This window comes from Triticum urartu, chromosome 1A (assembly GCF_056163025.1).
Source record: "Triticum urartu cultivar PI428250 chromosome 1A, HENAU_Tu73, whole genome shotgun sequence".
NCBI classification, from domain to species: Eukaryota; Viridiplantae; Streptophyta; class Magnoliopsida; order Poales; family Poaceae; genus Triticum; species Triticum urartu.
In genome coordinates this window covers 362951757-362973987 of record NC_141873.1, presented here as the reverse complement: position 1 = coordinate 362973987, position 22231 = coordinate 362951757, and the positions used below count along the sequence as shown (strand labels likewise).

At 45.8% G+C, this 22231-nt stretch overlaps 2 protein-coding genes across 5 annotated transcripts; one reads left to right on the top strand and one right to left on the bottom strand.

The window, feature by feature from the left end:
• The first annotated feature begins 4065 nt into the window (after positions 1-4065).
• Positions 4066-16287, top strand: LOC125512189 (uncharacterized). 2 transcript variants are annotated; one of them, XM_087521421.1, is made up of 23 exons: positions 4066-4667; positions 4774-4824; positions 4923-5023; positions 5177-5267; positions 6507-6641; positions 6734-7000; positions 7098-7176; positions 7616-7710; positions 7793-7876; positions 7962-8036; positions 8114-8161; positions 8728-8823; positions 8908-9137; positions 9722-13110; positions 13229-13299; positions 13419-13499; positions 14001-14072; positions 14151-14244; positions 14334-14397; positions 14942-15070; positions 15208-15325; positions 15505-15581; positions 15663-16287. In XM_087521421.1, the coding sequence occupies exons 1-23, from the start codon at positions 4131-4133 to the stop codon at positions 16024-16026; spliced, it is 6348 nt and encodes a 2115-aa protein (XP_087377547.1). In that variant the 5' UTR covers positions 4066-4130; the 3' UTR covers positions 16027-16287. The 2 variants fall into 2 exon arrangements, with proteins under 2 accessions (XP_087377547.1, XP_087377543.1); XM_087521417.1 differs by having other exon boundaries at positions 14151-14256.
• Positions 16288-17489: 1202 nt separating this feature from the next.
• LOC125512205 (putative methyltransferase PMT21) lies at positions 17490-20396 on the bottom strand. Of its 3 annotated transcripts, none has more exons than XM_048677301.2 (4): positions 20052-20396; positions 18354-19988; positions 18188-18265; positions 17490-18095 (listed from the first exon to the last, which is right to left on the bottom strand). In XM_048677301.2, the coding sequence occupies exons 2-4, from the start codon at positions 19877-19879 to the stop codon at positions 17879-17881; spliced, it is 1821 nt and encodes a 606-aa protein (XP_048533258.2). In that variant the 5' UTR covers positions 19880-19988; positions 20052-20396; the 3' UTR covers positions 17490-17878. The 3 variants fall into 3 exon arrangements, with proteins under 3 accessions (XP_048533258.2, XP_048533265.2, XP_048533249.2); XM_048677308.2 differs by having other exon boundaries at positions 18354-19906; XM_048677292.2 differs by having other exon boundaries at positions 18354-19888.
• Between the last annotated feature and the right edge of the window lie 1835 nt (positions 20397-22231).

Here is a 22231-nt window from a genome sequence, read left to right as displayed (position 1 = left end):
GATCCCTTTTTGAGTAGTTTTTAGACACCGCATTGAGAGAAGGAGCAGGCAAGCCTTGCCCTTCTTCATCCTTCCACCTAACAGCTCAAGGAGCCTCTTGTAGCTACTTGTTGATCTAGTGACCATGCGGAGACCCCGCAGGGCAGCAGTAGGGGTGTTATCTCCACGGAGAGCCCTGAACCTGGGTAAGATTCGCCGACGTGCATGTCTTCGCCTTAACCCGTTTCCAGGCACCGGCGATGTCTTATTGGCTCCCACAATGATAAGCCACCCGTTGGCATATGTCGCACCAACCACCCGACACGGCTAACCATGATTAGTTTATACACTCTACAGAGGTTTGCGCACTTTTCCCCACAACACTCGATCGCCTCCGTTTGATTTCTCGCACTACATGGTGTTTGAGAAACGGATGACCGAGACATAGTCTTTCAGAAGCGCTAGCACCTTACGACCGGGTAGACTGTTACACCTACTTTCCCCTACATCTGCTAGTCTACCACTGTAAGAGTTCACACAACTTAGTCAACTATGCTAGAGCCCATAGTAGCTTGTGGCTGCACACAGAAGTTTCTAGCATGAATAATCCCATGATCCCTTTGATGCCTGGGTGGCGGTCCAAAAGAAAAACAGGCAATCGCTAGAATACCCAGGTGCCTCAATCCACCCAGATGTGTATTTAAGTTGCCACCTTAGATAAACCATTAATTTAACAATCTCACATCTGTCATGGATACACTCACCCAATTCACGTCTACTAGCATAGCATAGCATAATAAGCAAACGTAGAAGTAACTCCCAAAGGTTTGATAATAACAGGTAATAGGTACTACCTCAACTACTTCCCAAACCCACAATTTAATTAGATTCTAATTATGCAATGTGTGAGGATTGATCTAATGCAATAAAAACTGGGTAGAAGGTATGATCAAAGTGTTACTTGCCTTACTGATGATCCGCAAAACCTAGCGACTCGAAGTAGCAAGCGGCGCACTCCGGGTACTTTATCGCAAACAAACAAGCATACAATAAGTACTCAATTAATGCACAGGTAAAACTCAAATAAAAGAACTAACCAGAAAGTTCAACTTAAGAACTCCGGTTGACAAAAAGAATCAAATCGAACGAAGCAACGAAAGACAAACGACAAAAGAAACAAGCTTCATTTTTACTATTCTGGATCTAGGGCAATTTTTACAGTGGCAAAAACTTGTTTGAGTTGGTTAAACGGAAAGAGAGTTTCGAGACGAAACTCCAGGCGCTTGAATCGCCTGATTCCGTTAAACGAGCGAAAAGTTAGACTAAAACGAAAAACGGATCAGGAATCGCGATCAGAAAAATCGCGGATTAAATCCAAAAAAAGAAAAACGACGAACAGATTAACGAACGAACGTTCGTTATCTGGATCTAATCGAAGAACGCGTTCGTTAAAACGAACGAACGGGCGAACACTCGCTAAATAAATAAACCGGAAAAACCGATATATTTAAAAAACGAACTAAAAAATCAAAACAAACCGACGAAAAACCGATCGTTTTTTTAAACCGGCGGTGAGATCTACCTCTGGCGCCGGCGGATCCGGCGGCGGCGGCGGGCAGGTGGCGGCGCGGGTGGCGCGGCCGCGGCGCGGGGGCGGCGGCGCGGGTGGCGCGGCCGCGGCGCGGGGGCGGCGGCGGCGGCGCTAGGGTTAGGGTTTGGGGCGGGGGCGCGGCTTGGGGCTGTCGGGCCTCAGGCGGCGGCTATTTGAAGGCCCGGCCAGGCGGAGTCCTGGCCGGTTACGGCCCAAAGTCGGTTCAGACTCTTTTTTTTAAATAGTTACGCTCAGAAAAAACAAAAGGAATACTAAGCGGACTCCAAAAATCCTGAAATAAATTTTTCCCGACTTCTAAAATCAAGCCGCACAGGATGAACATTTATTTGGGGCCTAAATGCAATTTTTAAAAACACGCATTTTTCCTAAATTCAAATAAAATAGCAAATAAAACCAAAATAAAATCTTATTTGATTTTTTTATTAAATCCTCAATATTTATTTATTTTTGGGAAAGTCATTTTATTCCCTCTCTCATATTTGATAATAGAAATAATTGAAGATAAGATAAATAAAATCAAATGATCCTATTTTCAAAATTTGAGAAAACTCAAATATAAAAATAACGAAATCGCCAACTCTCTCCGAGGGTCCTTGAGTTGCGTAGAATTTTCTAGGATCAACCAAAATGCAATAAAATATGATATACAAATGATGATCTAGTGTATAACATTCCAAATTGAAAATTTAGGATGTTACACACACACGAAACCTTCGGGGCAACCCGAACCCTTCGGGGCACCTTCGATCAGCCTCCGGGTGCAAAATAAAGGTTGCAATGTTTTTTGATCCTCTAGCCTACCTCTGCCTAGCATTCAGGCTTAATAAAAGGTTTGCAACTTCTGTTGCATAATGGTCATACTTCGAGGCCACTTATAATAGACCTCTTCTTCTCCAAGAGTAAGATGGGGGACGACTCCATTACTCTCTCCTTCATTTTTTGCTATGCTCAAACCTTGGAGATTTCCTCAATCGTGCTCAAACTTTAGGCAGAGCTATAGGAGACCCCGGTCGAATCCCTTGTACGACCACTAGTGCCTAAGCTATTTCTTCATCAAAAGATTATTTAAGCCAGACATGTCCAGAAGGAGTGGCTAGCGGCAAGACCAAGATAGAAGGCAACCGGTATTTTACGAGACGATCCGCGTGCTATACAAAAGAAGAAAATAACTTGGGGCATTCTATTGCGATGCAACAAGTTTTGATTGGTTCGATGTTGCTCCAAATCCCTGCATTACAGGAAGGTATGAAGCCAAATTTTAGGACTCATCCAAAGAAGGAAACCGTATGCGAAGTTTTCATTTTTATTGTTGCAAGTCAAAGGTTACGGTGCATAACATGCTTTTATTTTTAGAAAAGCACAAAGTACTAGTTACCTACACAATCTGGATCAAGGTTGATTGCTAAGGTAGCCGGAACATTAATTAGTCAAATTTTGGTTATTTTGGATAGGAGAGTATGTTTCAATTTGGTTGGCTTGGCCGGTTTCTGGGGTTGTGTTGCTTATAAAAAGAAAGTCAACTACGTTGATTACATAGCTTTGGTTTTATATGAATTTGCTAGTTGTCGGCATGTGTTGTGTGTGTTGGTGTTGGCTGCGTGCATTCTAACTATGCAGAGGCCAGACATATGCTTATAGTGCTTGTATCCTTTTGATGCTTCATTCTGGACAAATAAAATCCATCATTTATCAAAAAAATTAAAAAAAGCCATCTATGGCTAATCTAGAGGCCGAATTTATTTTCCCTGAGTTGAATAAAAATCCAAAAACATCCCATATCGACATTTAAGATAGTATTCATTATTGATATGTGAGGATTTTGTTGCTGCTACGCATAGAGTTATCTGATCTACTTGACGTAAGTTTTTTTTATCGTACGTTGACTTGATCGAAAGTTCTCATCACCGATGTTGCCGGTACCGTGAAAGATCCGGCCGCAACTCGCAAGGATTGGCATCTCGCCAACTCGTACTTCATCAAGTGATATCAGAGCGAAGGTTGCTCATACTTGTTGATCAAAATGATGAACTCCGGCGACAAGGACAACGTCGAGGTTGCTGCTAATTCTAAGTTGTGCATGTGGATGGTCTTCCTCCAAATATTTGAGATAGGTTTCACCGCGAGGCCGACCGCCAGGTTGCGCCGCTACGCCGCCATGTCGCGCGGCCGCCACATATCCTCTATCCCGCCTCACTGCTCTGGACTTACGGGCCCAACACTATTTAACGGAAAATAGGAAAAAAGATTATATCTTCCCCTAAATTATATGGTCGTCCGGTGAGACGATTTTTACTGAAAGTATTTTACAGTAGCTATTGGAGTTCTTTTTTCGAGAATTAAAGTAGAGCTATTGGAGTTGTTCTAAACAATGTCACGCAAGTTTTGGTAGCGCTTAATGGGCCGTCAAAGGCCCGATCGATCTCGGGCTCTTGGCCCAGCGAATACCCCCATCCCGTCGTCTTCAACCTCCCCCCTTGGTGTGTGTTGCTACAGAGTAGAGTAGCCAATCGCGGCCACGGACAGGGAACTAGGGGAAGCTATGGAGGCGGCGCCGGAGAGGGAGAGGGAGGGCAGGGGGGAGGAGTGGAGCGACGGCGGCGTGGCTCTGGGTTTCCGGGTGAAGGCGTGTTCCCGCGAGTCGTCGGGGCAGAAGGCCGCCAACGTGCTGGAGCCCGACCTCCGCTCCCACTGGTCCACCGCCACCAACACCAAGGAGTGGATCCTCCTCGAGCTCAACGAGCCGTGCCTCGTCTCCCACATCCGCATCTACAACAAGTCCGTCCTCGAATGGGAGGTCACCGGCGGGCTGCGGTACAAGCCCGAGGCCTTCGTCAAGGTTCGCCCGCGCGGCGAAGCTCCCAAGCGCGACATGGTGTACCCGGCCAACCACACCCCGTGCCGCTACGTCCGCATCTCTTGTCTGCGCGGAAGCCCCATTGCCATCTACTTCATCCAGCTCACCGGAATCCCTGTACCTGGCCTGGAACCTGAATTCCAACCTCTTGTCAACCACTTGTTACCACAAATATCCTCTTCGCAGAAACAATCTCATTCTTCGCACAATATGCATCTCCAGGTAGCTCTGCCATATACACGTGTGTTCTACTTGCTCTATTTCTCATGTTTGTCTTGCTAACGTATCTCCATCCTGATGAATGAATTGTGTTGCAAATTAAATCTAGTTACTCAAAGACATTGCAAGCAGGCTACCACCGTTTCTGCCACAGATTGAGGTAAAATTAGTCTTGCTCCTAGGCTATAAGCTAGTAGTTTTGCTGTTTCCCCCATGTGTCCCCTTTAACCGGCTGGCTGGCTGCTCATCACAATGCAGGCTGACCTTAATAGCATCACAGACACCCCAGAGAGCAGTGTTCGGTTTTTGGCTCTGCTTGCTGGCCCATTTTATCCAATCCTCAACCTTATAAACGAAAGGTGTGGCCCATTTCTCATACATGCTTACTTGCCAGTCTTCATCTCTAGTTTGCATACATTATGTGCATGTGCACTACTGTTCACGCCCTCGTGCGTGCACCCACCTGTGTGCGAGCAATGCCATCTGATTGACACATCCCCCCAAATTTACAGGGACGCTACAAAAACGTCGATTTCTTCCGCTGATTCAGATACCCTAAAGACTAGCCTGGCTTCTATTCCAACTGTTTCCTCAAACTTTGAGGCAAGTAAATATTCTTTCCGCATACTTCTGTTTATCCTTTTATATAATTTTGGCTATGTGCTATCGTTGTGTGCTACAGTAAGAACTAGGAATACTGAAAGCTTAATTACATGGTACTACACCTCCACTCTATGTCATACATAGCTTCCCAGTTATGTAAAATGTGTATAGGAACAAATCATTTATCTTCTGCACATCTCTTTCTGAATGAATAATAACTATCCATAGCACTGAGTGCTGACTAACTAACTGTATACACCCCCCTCTGCGAGTTCTGAAAAGACCACCCGAGATTGGAGCTAACCTTGACTGATAGGAACTAGAGAATATTTGCAGGAGTATTTATTCAACGTAGTTGAGGTAGATGGTTTTATGGTTGCATTCTGGCAACTGCTAAACTATATCATGAGATATAACTATGTCTCGTCAGCAACTTCTAGTTCAATTCACAAAAAGGCTGTTGGAGTTATGTAGGAGTGAGTTAGGTTGATGTTATCCAGGATCTTCCATTAATTTATGTCATCACATTGCACAAACTCCTTGTTGGCCATGCCCCTGTAGTGAAACGCTGAGCACTGACATCTGCCAGTTTGTTGGTTGCTTGCAAATGCACGAGAACACGAATACTTCTCGCTGGTTTATGAGTGACTGCCAATTTATGTGTAGAAAAAGGAACTGAGTGATTTCTGGCCGTATCTGTTTTCCTGATGGTTTAAAGTATTTAAAACGGAAGTCATATTCAATTGTCCTTTGTTCGAACATGTGGTCTTATTTAGGGCTAGCAAGCTAGTACCATTTTACATCTGGACTATGTGCCTGTGGTCCTATTGTCTGTGCTCTGCCATTCAGCTTAACACCAAGGACCTATTTTCTGGTAATCCTTCCAATTAAAACTACAATAGTAGAAGACCTATTCCTCTGCAACAATTGATATAGAGTTTGATAATATGAAAATTAAAAGATGGTAACTTATTTTAGCGCTCCGTCCTGTTATTAAAACTACCGGTTCATGACTTGTATTTTACAAAATCTTTTTCAATTATTATGCATGATACTCATCTCTGTGCCCTTCAAAGGAATTTGTCACCTACGAATAAGGGAAGTTAAGGTGGTTAAGAAGTAAATGATTAGCAACCACATTCAAGTCGGATGTATCTCCCTTGGGGAGCATAGAAACATACAGCGCATATGCACTCGTTTTGGTCGATTTTATGTTCTGAATTCTTTATTTTTGTACAGGCACAACCTAGGAGAGCACGGAGTCCATCTTCTGTTCAGCCTGCTTCATGTATGCTGGCATTTCGATCTGAAACAGCTATACTACTCTTAAGGAAAGCACACAAAGACAAAACTCTCTCAATTGTTTGCCATCGAGTATGTTCTTTGACCATATTTTTTTGTCTTCTTTGGTCATGTACTTTTTCCTCTCGGAGTATTTTCTGAACATTTGCCTCTCTTGAACTAAGGCATCAAGGGTGCTCCAAAAACTTTTGGAGCCTGAGCCATTCGTTGACGAGCCAATACCTAATGGCGGCAAGCTTTCGAGTGAAGTCTCTGATGAAATTCCTAAAAGTGATGCTTCCAGCCTAGTGCCTTATACAAACTACTCTAGTTTGTTTGGAGAAGAATTTAGTTTATCGGAAAATCACTTTGATGGCTCTTTTCTAAATATTTTGGATGTTGCTGCTGTTGAAGAAGGCATTCTTCATGTACTGTATGCAGCTGCATCACAGGTTATCTTTGTCATATTGTGTTATTCTTATACCTTCCAATTTCCATGTTACCTTTTGTTCTAAAAGGCTGGTTTTATTTTCTTGATTGTGCTTGCAGCCTCAACTAGGTTGCAAGCTTGCTGAAACTACTTCAGACATGTGGTCTGTCTTACCGCTTGTTCAAGCACTTCTTCCAGGTATTGACTGGGAGATGACCTTACATACTTAATGCTTTTTAGCTTCTCTTAATACTCTTAAATGAGAATTAGCAGAAGTATGATTGAGTAACAACTTTGGCTACCAAACAATCTACACCTTCCCGCATGTTAATATCCCATAGTAAAAAGATGCAAAGCCTACATGGCCATTGGCTAGCGCATTTGGTGCGACACCCGTGCCTTGTGGCTAAAGACTATGGATTGAGTCCAATCAAATGTTAGTTTGTTTGCATTTTCCAGGATTTTATCCTATGGATTCTTGGTTACTGATGTCCTTAGGTTTAAATATAAACCAACTGCACCCCTTCTAAAAGTAAAAAAAAATGGGGGCAGATCTACCTTCAAGGGTGTCAGTATACGGCATGTATGCCTTTGTAGAATCTGATAATATGATGTTGCTCTTGTGTGTTTTTCATAGCACTTCGTCCTCCATTTAGTGCTGGCCCTACCGAACAGATTGATGATTGTTTTAGCCAATGGAACCATCCAGATGTTCACAATGCTCTTTCCCAGGTACCTCGATTTATATGATCTGTTATCTTCTTCATGCATTAGTGGCATCACTTACCATTTCTCAAGGTATTTGTGGCTGCAGATTGTGTCAATATCGGTATCATCAGTTTTTCATCCTCTTCTCAGAGGCTGTGCGGGTTATCTTTCATCATACCTGCCATCACATGTTCGTTCTGCAACTCTGAACTCTATTGTAGAAGTATTTATTTTCTTCAGTAGGTTGTTGACATGTTTCTTATGTTCACTACTAGGCAAAAGCAGCATGTGTTTTGCTTGATTTGTGCAGGGGGCCACTATCACCTTGGGTGCCCATGATTGCAGCAAAGGTCTCTTTATGATTTTGTCCACAGTTATGGATTTTATAATCTGTTCCTATTTATGACATTATATACTCATGAAATAGGTAGATCTTGCAGTTGAACTTCTGGAGGATCTCCTGGGTGTTATCCAGGTATGTGTGTGTTGGAAACCTAGTCTACATGAGCAATGCTGGGAATCTAGAAAATTATCTTTTAGTGATGTAATCTGGCATATTTTGTATCCTTTCTTTAGGGCCTACCTTTTGTGCCTATACATAACAAATAAACAAAATAATGCTTTTAAGTTTTATCTCCTTTTGGGTATTACTTTTGAAGGGGCATACTGTTGTTTTGAGCTAGTATGTCTTGCTGTGCTGTATTTAAGATGAAACACCCAGTTGTTCGAGCAGAGTTTGTAGTGTTACACTTCCAGTCTCGTTCATGACTATGATACTTTACTTTTGCATCATCCTGAATCAGCATAATGTTTGGTTTTGTTAAATTGCTTACTGTTTTCCATATGCACGTGGCAGTCAGACGATTTGATTTATGTGTGACGTTGGTCAGGGAGTTTGTAGTGTTAGTTTCCATCATGATTATGATACTTTACTTTTGCATCATCCTGAATCAGCATAATGTTTGGTTTTGTTAAATTGCTTACTGTTTTCCATATGCACGTGGCAATCAGACGATTTGATTTATGTGTGACGTTGGTCAGGGAGTTGGGCAATCTCTTTCCCGTTCTCGTGCGGCGCTGAAGTATATTTTATTGGCCATATCAGGGAATATGGATGATGTTCTCGCAGAATACAAAGTAATCCATCTTTCATTTCCTGTTATTTCTCAGCGATTGTTGTAATACTTCTTGAACATGCATCCTATAACTGCCTACTTTCAGGAAGTCAAGCATAAAATACTTTTTATTCTGGAGATGCTAGATCCTTTTGTTGATCATGCTATAAGTGCAATGAAAGACAGAATATCATTTGGTGGTGTGTCTGCTATGTATCTGGAGAAACAGGCAAAAGTTTGCCATATGGCCTTGAACATTATTCGTACAGCTGCAAAGAATCCTGCTGTACTCCCTTCTTTGGAACTTGAATGGCGGCGAGGTGCTGTTGCCCCAAGGTTGGTAAGCAATATGTACATGCAGGTCCAACATAAGGTTACGAGTACAGTGAGTAATAATCTATGCTGATTGATTGGAAGCAAATACTCTTATAATTATCTAATAGTTAACCCCTTGGTCACAACTTCTCATATTCCTATTTTATAGCAACAATATATATTTGGCTAATGCATAAACTTGTCGTTTACACTTAACTTACTTTGGTTTAAATGAACTGCTGCCAAGTTGCCCTTTAAACTCTTGAAGTTGTTTAAAAGAGGCAATGAACTGAATTGACACTCAAGTTGGCCAACTTAGTGTGTATGTCCCACCAACTCAGCTTGTGGCGTTGGTTGAAACAAACATTTCTTTAGCGAAAATTGAACTATTTCTTGAAGTCGGTAACTAATTTGCTCTTTCCAAAAATTGAGGGGACAAAACGAGTTATGAGTGGAAGTTGAGGGACCAATTTGTGCAACAACATTATCTTGTCAAATATTTAGATTGGGCACATGAAAATGTATTGAGCAAATTCATCATTAGGCCTATTATAAAATTGCTTTATATGCTAGTAAAATACACTAAATCTAACTTTAACTTGCAGTATACTTCTTTCTATCTTGGATCCTCATATGCCACTCCCACCTGACGTTGACATCTGCAAAAGTTCATTGCCTGAGGTTGATCAAGCAGCTTTGGCGGTTTCAGATTGTCCAGCACCACATTCTTGCAACCCTGAAGTTGTTGACGGGCGAGACACATCTGAAATAGCTATGAGAATAGAAAGTTTTGAACAGTGCAATTCTTTATTTGCTCCTGAAGAATTGAAGCAATCTGAGTTGACAAATACTCTGCGAGAAGACCATGATAAAGTACGTACAAATTTTGACCAGAACATCCCTCAGGGCAGGAAAACCAATGTAAAATTACCAGCTGGCCTTTTCCAGCTGGAAGATACTGTTGCTGATGATTACAATGATGCACGGGCTGATTATCTACAACTGCTGAACCAAGAGAACTGTGAATTAAGAGCTCTAGAATTTCGTCGCTTAGCACTGAATCTGTGCATGCAACAGGAACCAACAATTGAGGGGCATAATGCCGGAATTGATGCTTTGCTATTAGCTGCAGAATGCTATGTTAATCCATTTTTTCTCTTGGATTTACGGCTTAATTCAGAGCCTCTGGATCGAATTGAACGTACTCATTCGGAGTTGATACAACGGAATGCCTCCTTTGAGTTGAAAGATTTGCTTGTGAAAGATTTAGATCTAGCGACAGTGCACAGTTTGGAGAATAAACGGGATAGAGCTGTCCTAGATTTACTCCTGCAAGCTGCAAAATTTGACTGTGAATACCAGGCAAAGATACCCGACGGTGAAGTCTATCCAAATGATGCTGAGGATGACAAGCAAGCTATAGAAATTTCACCAGAAGTTACAGACCTTGTGGATGCTGTAACTTTGGTCAGAAAGAACCAAGCTCTGCTTTGGCACTTTATTATGAAGCAATTTGGAAGGAAAGGGCATTTAGCTAATGAAATTCTTCTTGATAGCTTGTTGTTCTTGTTGCACTCAGCAACTGACCTATTTTGTCCACCAGATAATGTGATCGATATCATATTGAATTCTGCTGAAAACCTCAACCGACAGCTTGCATGTCTTTACAGCTCTGTTAATGCAGGGGATAAGAAATTGGATAATGTAAAATTACATGGTTTACAAAGACGTTGGGCACTTCTCCAGAAGCTGGTTCTGGCTTCATCTGGTAGCGACAATACTAGAGAACTTGTCAGCATTAAAAAAGATGGTTTTCGTTTTAGAAGCTTAGTTCCTCCATCAGCATGGGTGCATAAGATATCAGAATTTTCCAGGTTTTCTAGCCCACTTCCTCGATTTCTTGGATGGATGGCAGTGTCGCGTTATGCCAAGGAATATTTAAATGAGAGACTGTTTCTTGCCTCTGATTTCTCACAGCTTACAACTTTGCTGTCAATTTTCACTGACGAACTTAGTTTAATGGATGGAGTTGCAACTCAGAAGGTCAAGTCTGCTGACACTGAGCAATCTGCTTGCAATAATTACTTACTTCTTAAGAAGGAATCTATGTCGTCAGATAAACCAAGCATGAACAAACTGTTTCAGATTTTACTCCCTGAACTACATTTCTTTTTTCCAAGCATGAGCAGACTGTTTCACGCATTTGGAGAGACCATTTTGGAAGCTGTTGGTTTGCAGTTAAAATGTCTCCCCAAAAGTGCAGTACAAGATGTTCTTTGTTGGTTTTCTGAGATGTGCATGTGGCCTTACCTTGAAGGCATCAAGGAGCATCTTGTACTTGCAAACGGAGTAAGTTCTTTGAGAGGTAATATTGCTGCTAATGCCAAGGCTGTTGTTTTCTATCTACTCGAGTCGGTTGTTTCTGAGCACTTGGAGGCTATTGTTCCTGAAATGCCAAGGGTAGTGCACATTCTTGTGTCACTTTGTAGAGCTTCTTATGCTGATGTGGCCTTCCTTGACTCTGTATTGTGTCTGCTGAAGCCATTGATATCTTACTTCCTAAGGAAGGGAACTGATGATGAACAAGTGATGGGTCATATAACTGACTGCAGTGATTTTGAGTTGATTTGTTTTGAAGAACTGTTTGAAATTATCCGGTGTGGTAAACATACAAAGGATCCAACCAGTGATAAGATTCAGGTCCCATTGCTGATCTTCATTCTGGGGTCTCTGCTTCCTGATCTGTCCTTTAAGAGGAGGATTGAAATATTGGACTCCTTGCTAGTATGGGTAGACTCTATCAGCTCTGATCCCCCATCACTGCTGTGTAGTTATCTTGAAGGCTTTCATACACTTATTGATGGTTGTGTAACTATACTAGTTCAGAATATTGAATTACTTGGTATCATCATCCTTTCTGTGAGAGAACAGTCTAGGGAGGCTGCAAATTCCATAAGTGGGGATGCCATGATGCAACTTGAGAAGAATTCACAAGATAGTGCAGAGCAGCTACTAGTTAAATCCACAGACAATGCGGAAAAGTCGAAGGGGCCACCTGCTGGTTGTATCATAGAATTTTGTGATGCCCTGGAGAAGGTCATTTCACATCTTACTCTGTCAATTGAGAGTAGCTGGAAATGGCACCATCAGTTGGCCTCTAGGCTGTCTTCATTGATGGCAAAGTGTTTGCTGTATGCGAAATGCTTAAAAGCTGTTAGTCAAGGAAACACAATTTCTAGTAGCACTAGGCAAGAGGTGGAGCTTGTACAAAAACACTGGGAGAGTGCTCTTGAAGGTCTTGCAGAAACCATTTTAGGAAATCAGGAAAAGCAGTACTGGCAGGTGGCATCCTCTATGCTTGATTATATGATTAAACTACCTAATGTTCTTGCTTGGGGTAATGTTCTTAGTGCCACTTGTTCAGCAATCGAGCACTTCTGCTCTCATGCACCTAGGATATCTTGGAGACTGCAGACAGAGAAGTGGTTATTGTTATTGGTTTCGGGTGGAATTGAAGACCTCAAGAATAGTGAAACCTCGTTGATTAATCTTTTCTGTACAATGTTGAGTCACGCCGAACCAGAACAACGCTCTGTTGCATTGCAGCAACTTGGGAGGATTATTCACTTCGCGAGTACTGCTGAAGTCGGATCTGGTTCAGCAATGACGTCCCATTTGGTTACTCATACATGGAACAGAATAGCAGCATTGGCTCTCTATGACTCTTCTATGCTATTAAGGAATCATGCGATGGCTTTGCTCACTGAATATGTTCCATTTGTTGATAAAAATCATCTGCGGTCATTTCTTGCATCAAGTGACAGTATCCTGAAAGGTGTGGGGCAACTTTCATGTGTAATTGAAGAGGGATATTTGACACGAATGTCCTTACTGTTGCTTTCAAAGGCATGTCTTTATTCTTCTTCTGAAGATATTGCTTTGATTCCTGAATGTGTTTGGAGGAAATTGGAAAACATGCAAACATCACTAACTGGTAAACTAATGCTTCTCGATTACCCACATTTATGTTATACTTGTGCCCTTATGTGGGGTTCAACCTTAACAACTGATTATTCAAGTACTTTATTTACTATTTTCTGATGTATTATTAGGAGGTTTTGGTGATGTCGAGAAAGATCTCTGTCGAGCTCTATGTCAGCTAAGAACTGAATCTGATAAAACGGTCTCTCTTTCTCTCTCTCCTTCCTTCAACCGTCTTCTATCCTAGGAATCACAGCTAGCGGATTCAATATTATTTTGTGCATGTTCTGGCTACCGAGTACTGACTCTGTGTCTCTTTAGGTTGTAAAAGAACTTCTCGCAGGATCTACTACAAAACCAGTGAACACTGATTATAAGGATATCCGTGAATCAATTCTTCAGGTCATAATCTTTCTTATGACTCATTCTGAAATGCATATTTTGCATCTAGAGCATTGTTACTTCTGTTTCTGCTTTATTACTTAAGTCTATGCCATCCATCACAGTTTCAGTTCTAAACTCAACAGAGGTTCACATTGATGAGTGTGCTTGCACTTTTGTACCTAACAATATAAGTGCTTAATACTTCTTCAAATAGCAAACTTCTAGTCATTGTTGGAGGCTTGGAGCAAATTACCTTGACCTTTAGAATTCTTGACGGAAGAATTTTTTGTAATAGTATGCAATAACAACAATTACTGTTAGTTTGAAAGTTTTGGAATTCATGTTCATCTTCCAGAAAACCAAAATGCTTGCAAGCAAGACTGGAATAGGCAGCACTGGCATGCTTGTATTTTTGTTCAAATATATACTCCTGATACCCTAAGTTGCTGTGCACATAGGGTGTTAATTTCAAGCTTCAGTCCATGCTGGTAACCTGCTTTCGTGAATCCTTTTTGATAGGTCTTGTCCTCTTTGAGTTCTGTTGAGTCCTACTTTGAGTTCTTCTCAATCAGATCTGATCAGGAATGTCAGGTTAGAGATACAACCAGGGTTTCTGGCCGCCATGTTTTCAATATCTTATTCTGACACTTAAATAATTACAACACCAAGGAACTTGAAGAAGCTGAGATTGAATTGGAGCTTATTAAAAACGAGAAAGCAGTTCAGAAATTTGTCGGACGTCCCCAGGATACTGTGGCTCCAGGTGTGTTATCATGTAAGATTAGTGACTATTAAGGACTATTATTATGAATGTTGTTCCCTTAATGTGCAGTAATGTAATTACATCTACAGATTACAAGGATAGTAGTGAAGTTAATAAACAGCTTCAGCAGATCCGTGAAGATATACGGTCCCTGTAAGTTGACATATCACATTTTACACCTGGTCCAAGTGTACTTTATTCCTCAAGCTCCTGACAGTTACTTTCCCTGGGCAAAACATTCTTATCACCGTGGGAAGTGTGTGGGTGCGGGTGTATTTTTTTACCATTGACAATGCAACCTTTTTTAAAGTTTAAATTTGCACTGTGAAGATTAGACTCATCATGATAATAAGTACAGCAATTTTAGTACTCTTATCTTGCTTTACAAATATTTCCAACAAAAATAATGGTTAAAGATGTACCTCAGAGACCATTAAGATTTACATGAAGCAAGTCATTGGTTTTGATGGAGGCATGAGGAGTACTAAATTTCTAAATCCTATTCCTCTTCTGGGCCTTGAGAGTGATAAGTTTTAATATGAAGCTTCATAGAAAGCTTTGTCTATCCATGAATAGTATCATTTTCTTGCACCAGTTTAATTTTAATTTTGAAGCATTGATTTTTTTTATGGATAGAATCATTGCAACTTATTGTCAGCATTACTTGTTATGCAGCTAACATGTATTTACTTGATAGAGAACGGTCCAAGCTCAGAGAGGAAATTATAGCACGCCGACAGAAGAAATTGCTTATCAGACATACTCGTGAAAAGTACTTGGAAGAGACGAGTTGCAAGGAAATGGAGCTTATGCAAGAGCTTGATAGGTTTGGAGCTGTTGCCTTTTCATTTGATATGTCAGAGACGACATTTTTTTTCTTCTTTCGGAAAGGAGGTTCAAATCCTCGGCCTCTGCATCATCATATGTGCTTGCTCTTATTTTCTTGTTGTATTATCTTTGCAGGGAAAGAACTCTTGAGATGGAGCGTGACATCGAAAGGCAGCGACAGCTGGATCTCGAGCGCGTGAAGTCTAGGGAACTGCAATATAACCTCGATATGGAAAGGGAGAAACAAACTCAGGTATATGTTGTAATTTTACCCCTTCAAATTGAAATTGCTTATTGGTATTGCGGCATGTTTTGTTTGCCATCAATCCATGACGCATCAAGCCAAAGGGAATAGCTGCAGCTCCAGACTTAGCAAACCATTTCGTTGGTTTTTCTTGTTGCATCACATGCCGTGCTGATTGACTTGTGCAGAGAGAACTTCAGCGTGAGCTGGAGCAGGTTGAGTTGGGGCGGTCATCGAGGCGGGAGTTCTCATCCAACCCCAGCAGGTATTGATCGATTCTACCAATTCGCCCATTCCAGGTACTACTATCTATCGCAACATCTTTGTGATTGGCAACATTGCGCAGCCGGGCGAGGGAGAGGTACCGCGAAAGGGATAACGGGAGAGGCGCGCAGCAGGAGGGAAGCCGCGGCCAAGGCCACGAGGGTCAATCAACAGTCGTGATGGGCGGTGCATCAAGGCCATCGTCGTTCCCTACGATACTGCAATCTCGCGACCGTGGCAGCGATGGCGGCTACGAGGAGAACGCGGAGGGAAGCAGGGATTCCGGCGGCGATACCAGCAGCATGGGAGACCCGGAGTTGGACGGGCCGGGGTCGGGCTCGAGGCACGGGACACGAGCCGGCGGCAGCAGCAAGTCGTCAAGGCAGGTCCTGGAGCGGAGAGAGCGGGACGGTAGACGGGAAGGTAAATGGGAGCGGAAGCAATGAAGGCAGGCCACTCCACACTCATGGTGGCCACCACTATTCAGTAGTCATTTGGTCAGTGGTCACTACTCTAACTCTACACTACTCTAACTCTACTCAGCAGTCCTTTGGTCAACTATGCAATGCATCTCTTGCCCCAGCAACTGGCCTCTACTGTAATCAAATCGAGCGTGCTGTGCCTATTGCAAATTTTGCGTCTTGTATCATGGATTCATGGTAGCACCAGAGCCTCGGTAGCACTAGATATTTCCCCATCTTGTATCATGTACTACTTCAAAGCTGCAGTGTCAGTGTTACAAACACACGGCGGTATAACTAGAAATTGTGGCGGCTGCTACAAATAAACCGGATGATTTCCTAGGAAATCATCCGCCTAACCTGCCGTCCGATCCGTTGGCCATTCGATCGTAGCAACGCCACGGCAGCACCTAGCGAGCGCAAGTTCATCACAACGCTGATGGCATCCGGCAAAAACTTCATTGTAGCCTCATGGCAGCACCGACAACGTCTGCCGAAGCTCCATTGCAGCCCCGGCCGAGCTCTAACCCAGCACCGACGACTCCGGCGAAGCTCCATTGCAACCTCGACGGAGCTTCAACGCAGCATCGACGACTCCAACGAAGCTTCATTGCAACTCCGGCGAATCTCCATTGCAATCTTGACGGAGCTCCAACGCAGCACCGACGGCTCCGGCGAAGCTCATTGCAACTCCGACGAAGCTCCATTGCGACGCCGGTGTCGAGATGAAGCGGTGATGTCGGCGCCGAGAGTCGCCGCCGTACATCAGCGTTTGCAGCACCGCACCTTCTGCAAGCGCGTACTTCCCTTCCCATGTTGCTCTGAAGCAGGCGTCGCCGGTGAGGACACCACACTGCTCGCAACACGATGGACGCCCCGCTGCTTACACACCGCCGCTACGCAGCACGATGGGTGCTTGCAGCAGGCGTTGCCGACGAGGATGACCCGCTGCAAGAGACGTCCCTTGCAGCGACGGCGGATGCAGTTGATAGCTGTTGCAGCGACGTCGATCTGCAGCATTGTGCACCGGCAACCATCGATTGGAGCAGCATAGTTGGGTAGCAGCGCTCATGGCGGATGGACTTGAGAATTGAGGGAGCGGCGGAAGGAAAGGAAGCAGTGATTTGGGGAAGAAAGGAATGGGTGGCTCACGGGGTCGCGTCGGAGATAAGATAAGAGAGCGGTTGGTGGGATCCAAGAGGACACGTTGGTGTGTTGATGCCACCGACGTCCACGGCTGGAGCGTGTGACTGGAAAAGACGAGCGTCGCACGATCGAAGCCCATCGGACGGCTATCGACACGGTTTAAGCCAGCCAAATTCCAGCCGGCTTAGAATAAACGTTTTCCAGAAAACAAAGAGATTGGGGTGAGGTACACATTGGCTGCACCGCACCAGGCTGACTGACAGCAACACACAACTAACTCATCGCTACTCTGGGGCAAGGAATGACACTGCATCACTATCACTTGGTTCTCCATAAATATTTGAATAAATAATATTTATAGCCACCCCGCTTGATTGCTCGATTACAATCACAGTACCGACTAGCTATGGGACATGCATACAGTATTCGGATAACAACTTACAGGTGACTCACCAAACTTTACCTCCCCTGATCTTTCCGCAAAGAAAAAGAATCAACTGTTGTGTGATCAATAGCTAACTATTGGATCCTCCTATATGAATATGATAAAACTATATATTATATTACTCGTTTAATTTATTTTGATGACTATGAATCCCCCCTTGTTCTATCCAAGTGTCGACTATGAATCACCCTCGCCTTTCCACTGGGATCATGGTCAATTCTTGTCACTGCGGCTGCTGGTTCGCAGCTATGCCTTCTTTGCCGACCAGAGCTGCTTGTGGCAGATGAGGAGCTTCTCCTTCTCATTCTCCTTGTTCTCGGTGTCGTGCCTGTCGCAGGTCCATCTCATCCCCTTGGCGATGGAGGCCACCGAGTCGAGGAAGTAGGGGTTGTCCCGGATGATGGCGTAGCCGGTCGGACGAAGGATGCGGTCCATCTCAACAAGCACAAACTTCATCTCGCATCTGCAATGCCAAATGCCAGGCACAAACAGTCAGCAACTTGAGATCTTTTCCTTGGCTGAATTCCCAGCAAGATTCTGCAGCACATTACATACCTGTGTGATTCTGCTGTGAAGAGGCCGTCGGCGTGCAGCAGATCGTACGTCCGTGGATACGTCGAGAAGGCCTCGCACCTAAGAATCAGCAGGTTAATTCCATTCTGGTTCTGGCAATGTGGAACAGAGTGTCGAGCAGGATGCAGTTGGAAGAGGAAATGCGTACCAGTCGTGGTTGGTGCCGATGAGTCCTCTGTCGTAGACGACGCCGAGGGAGTTGGGCCCGTAGGAGGAGACGACGTTCATGACCCACACGGGGTCCTTGACGAGGCTCGCCGCGAACCCTCCGTAGACGGTGCTCATGTCCATGACGTTCCGCACCTTGTCGCTCCCCAGCGCGGGCAGCAGCGCCTTGTAGTGCTTCGTGGCCGCCTTCCACTTGCCGTCGTCGTGCTTCATGGCGCTGCCGCTGCCGCCGGGGACGACGGAGACGCGCTCCGGCGCGACGCCCAGCCTCTGGGGCCACTTGGGCAGCGCCTTGCCGCGGGACTTGGGGCTGGGCGCGGTCACGCAGGAGCGCATGGGCACGTACCACGCCGCGTCGGCGTCCACGCTGTCGTCGCACTTGGCCGGGGTGGTCACCGGCGTCAGCTTGTCGTAGCAGCCGGCGTCGAGGGACTTCTGCCACACGGCGATGTCGCCCTTCTTGTTGTACAGCCGGAAGCACATGCTGGCGAGCATCTTCTTGAGCCTGTCGAAGTCGGCCTTCTGCGCCTCCACCGTGGTGTTCCAGCCGTGCCACCGGTTCTCGTAGTTGATGGGCGGGCCGGAGAGCACCCAGAAGCCGCCCGGCCGGAGCACCCGCTGGATCTCCATGAGGTAGAGCCCCCCGAACTCCGTCCACGGGATGAGGCACCTGGAGCAGTGCGCCATGTCCATGGAGGCCGAGGGGATGGGCAGGCGCTGCGTGGAGATGATGCCGAGGATGGCCGGGATGCCGCGCTCCAGCGCGAACTGCACCTGCGCCTCGTGGTTGTCCCTGGGCGCCAGGGAGACGGTGAGGATGTTGCGGGCCAGCAGGTCGCCGCCCCAGCTGGCGACGCCGCAGCCGGTGTCGAGCGCGGTGCGCACGCTGCCGTCCTTCATGCCGGGGACCAGGTCGGCCATGAGGTCGACGTACGCGCCGACGCCGTTGGGGAACATGGTGCCGCCGCCGGGAAAGGTGAAGCGGTCGCCGTCCTTGCGGAGCCAGTGCTGGTTCGACTTCTGGCTGTTGATCCAGTCGTAGGGCACGTTGCGGTACCAGCACTGGTCCTTGCTCTTGGGCCAGCGGATGGGCGGCTTGTAGCCCCGCGGCGGCGGCACCAGGCAGACGGCGCGCTCCGGCGGCGGCGGGCAGTGCCGCTCCATGAAGCTGAGCCGGTAGTTGCCGTACCTCCTCCACCGCTTGGGGTCGGTGCAGGGGGTGTAGTCCTGGTAGTCGGCGGGGCACTCGGAGAACTCCACCTCGTCGTCGCCGTTCCTGGCAATGGCGAGGGCGATCGCGGAGCCCTCCTGTTTCGTGGTGGAGACGATGGGGATGATGCTGGTGGTGGTGGAGGAGAAGGTGAAGGTGCGGCCGGTGCTGTAGATGCCGCCGAGGTAGAAGGAGAAGCCGCAGAGGAGGAGCAGCATGAGCGCCACCGGCACGGCCCTCGCCCCGGCGCCGCCGCCGCCCGCCCTCTCGGGCTTGGCCTCCTTGCTGTACTTCATCGCCCTGCCCTGCGGATCGGATTGGGTCTGATTTTTTAAAGTTTGTTGAGGGCAGCGCAGCAGAATCGGTAACAAACCCCGTACGAGAATACGCACGCGATTTCCGGACCTGATACGCAACCAAATTATCCCAGAGACGACGATGAACTTTTGGAACGCAAAAAAGACGTACCTTTGGGTCGAATTGGAAGTTTGGAGCCAGACGGGACAGGGGAGCAGAGGTTGCGAGGCCTTGAAGACGATCGATCGATCGATCTGTCGGTCGATATATAGCTGCTGGCGGGGAAGGAAGGCAGATGCCTGTCGGCTGATCGGCTCTCGGCACGCCAAGGAGATTTACGTTACTACTCCATTACTGGATTAGATCTGAAGCTGAATGAATATAAAACCAGAAGGATTATTACTCCTAAACAAAACGACCAGATTAAGAAACGAGAATTGGCAGGTTGATTGGGCAGGCAATTATGGGAGGTGTCTCTAGGAGTGGCCTGGCCGCCCTCTGTTTGTGTATACGCCGGACACTCGGGGAGTTTTAAAGGCCCCATTGACGACGGTTAGGCACGCGCCCACTCCCATCACCATCGTCCTCTTCTTCTTCCTCCTCAATAACAACCGAGTGCATTATTATCATGGGTTAATTGGAAACGCCCCGACTCGGCCAACCCAAAGCAAACATCAATAGTTTTACAAATAAATGATTTACTGTCATGTAGGTACATCCGGTGAAAACAAGTCACATGCTTTTTTTAGACCGACTGTTTCGTCCTGATTGCAAAGATTGGCTGATTTCCTTGCATGTTCAACGTCAACCGAACGAGTGGATCCCGGCCCCATGCACGCGCGCAGTATGGCTAAAGTGGAGCTGCACATCTACGCGCGTGAGTTTCTTTCTTTAATTCGATGTGGCTGGTCGTACATCATACTGTTGGCTAGCTTTGTCTCGGCTGTTAGCGTTGCATTACAAGATGGGTTTGGCGGATCGCATTTAATCAGTCTGCTCGGTGGAGTAGTGAGGGAGTGAGTGAGCCAGTGAGCGAGCGGTGGGTGCGCCACCACCCACGACGACTGCCTCACTCGTCCACACCAGGCCGTGGACGCGCGGTCCCTCAAAAAGTGAAAAAAAAACTGTGGACGCGGAAATTGCAATCGCATGCAAGTAAATAGTATCTGTCAGCTGTTAATCGTGTTTAATTACGCACCTGCATAGCACTACAGCAAAATAGGAGCTACTAGGATTTTGCCATCCTAGGCGATGAAGCCCCGCGCACCGGAGCGAAAGTAGCAACTGTAGTTTTGCTGCATGGGTTTTTGGCATGCACCGAATGGAAATACTGGACCGCCCGCCAGCCCGTGACCACACCAGAGATGCGTCGGTTTTGTTGTGCGGCAGCCGCGCCGCACAGTGACTCAATCGAGCATATGTAGAAGCTAGCCAGGTACCACTCGCAGCTATAGCCCACTCGCAAGGCCAGTGAAACCAAGCTAGATAGAGTAGCTGCTAGTAGCCGCTCACTCGCAGACAGTAGACAGAGTATCACTCGATCGTCACGCGTAGAGACGACGATTTGGCTTAACCTGCCACTGCCAGACTGGCTGGCAACGCACCAATCAATCTGTCGGTGGCACCGATCGATCGATCGATCCCCATATGGATGCATCATCACATACGGTTCCACTGTCGCTCCTTTCTTCCTGCTCTACCTCGCTAGCTAGCCATAAATGCGGTTCGATGGAGCGATCGGCCATGCGCGCTCCGCCACCGCCACCGCCACCGCGCGACCGTGCATGTGCGCACTCACGTGCACGTACGCCGCCCTGAGATTTAGCGGAGGCTAGCGACCAAACTGAATGAATTATTTATCTCTACAGCGGCGTAATCCATTATGCAAATGCGCTATCACGGGAACCCTATCGATTACGGAGTAGATCGTGTGTGTACATGCAAGTGACATGCATGCGTGCTTTGGTGGCCTGTCGCGTTCGCTCCAGTTGGACCGGTCGGATCATATCTCTCTCCTCGATCCAACGGCGACCGACACGAGCGTGCGAGCTGCCCTGTTACATCGTTTTTCTGTACGGGCAGTAGAATTTGTCCATCTCATGCACACCTAGAATTTGGCAAATCCGGCTTCTATACATCTGTGGACGCGCGAGAGCACTCCTGCGGATGCATCCGGTGTCCGGCATCCATATATCTTAAATTCGGACTCTCGTATACTTCCTCTGGTCATTTTTACTCTGCGTGCGTATTGGATTTGTGTCAAGTCAAACTTTGCAAAATTTGATCAAATATATATTAAAAGATATCAACATCTACAATACCAAATATATATACTATGAAACTATATTCAT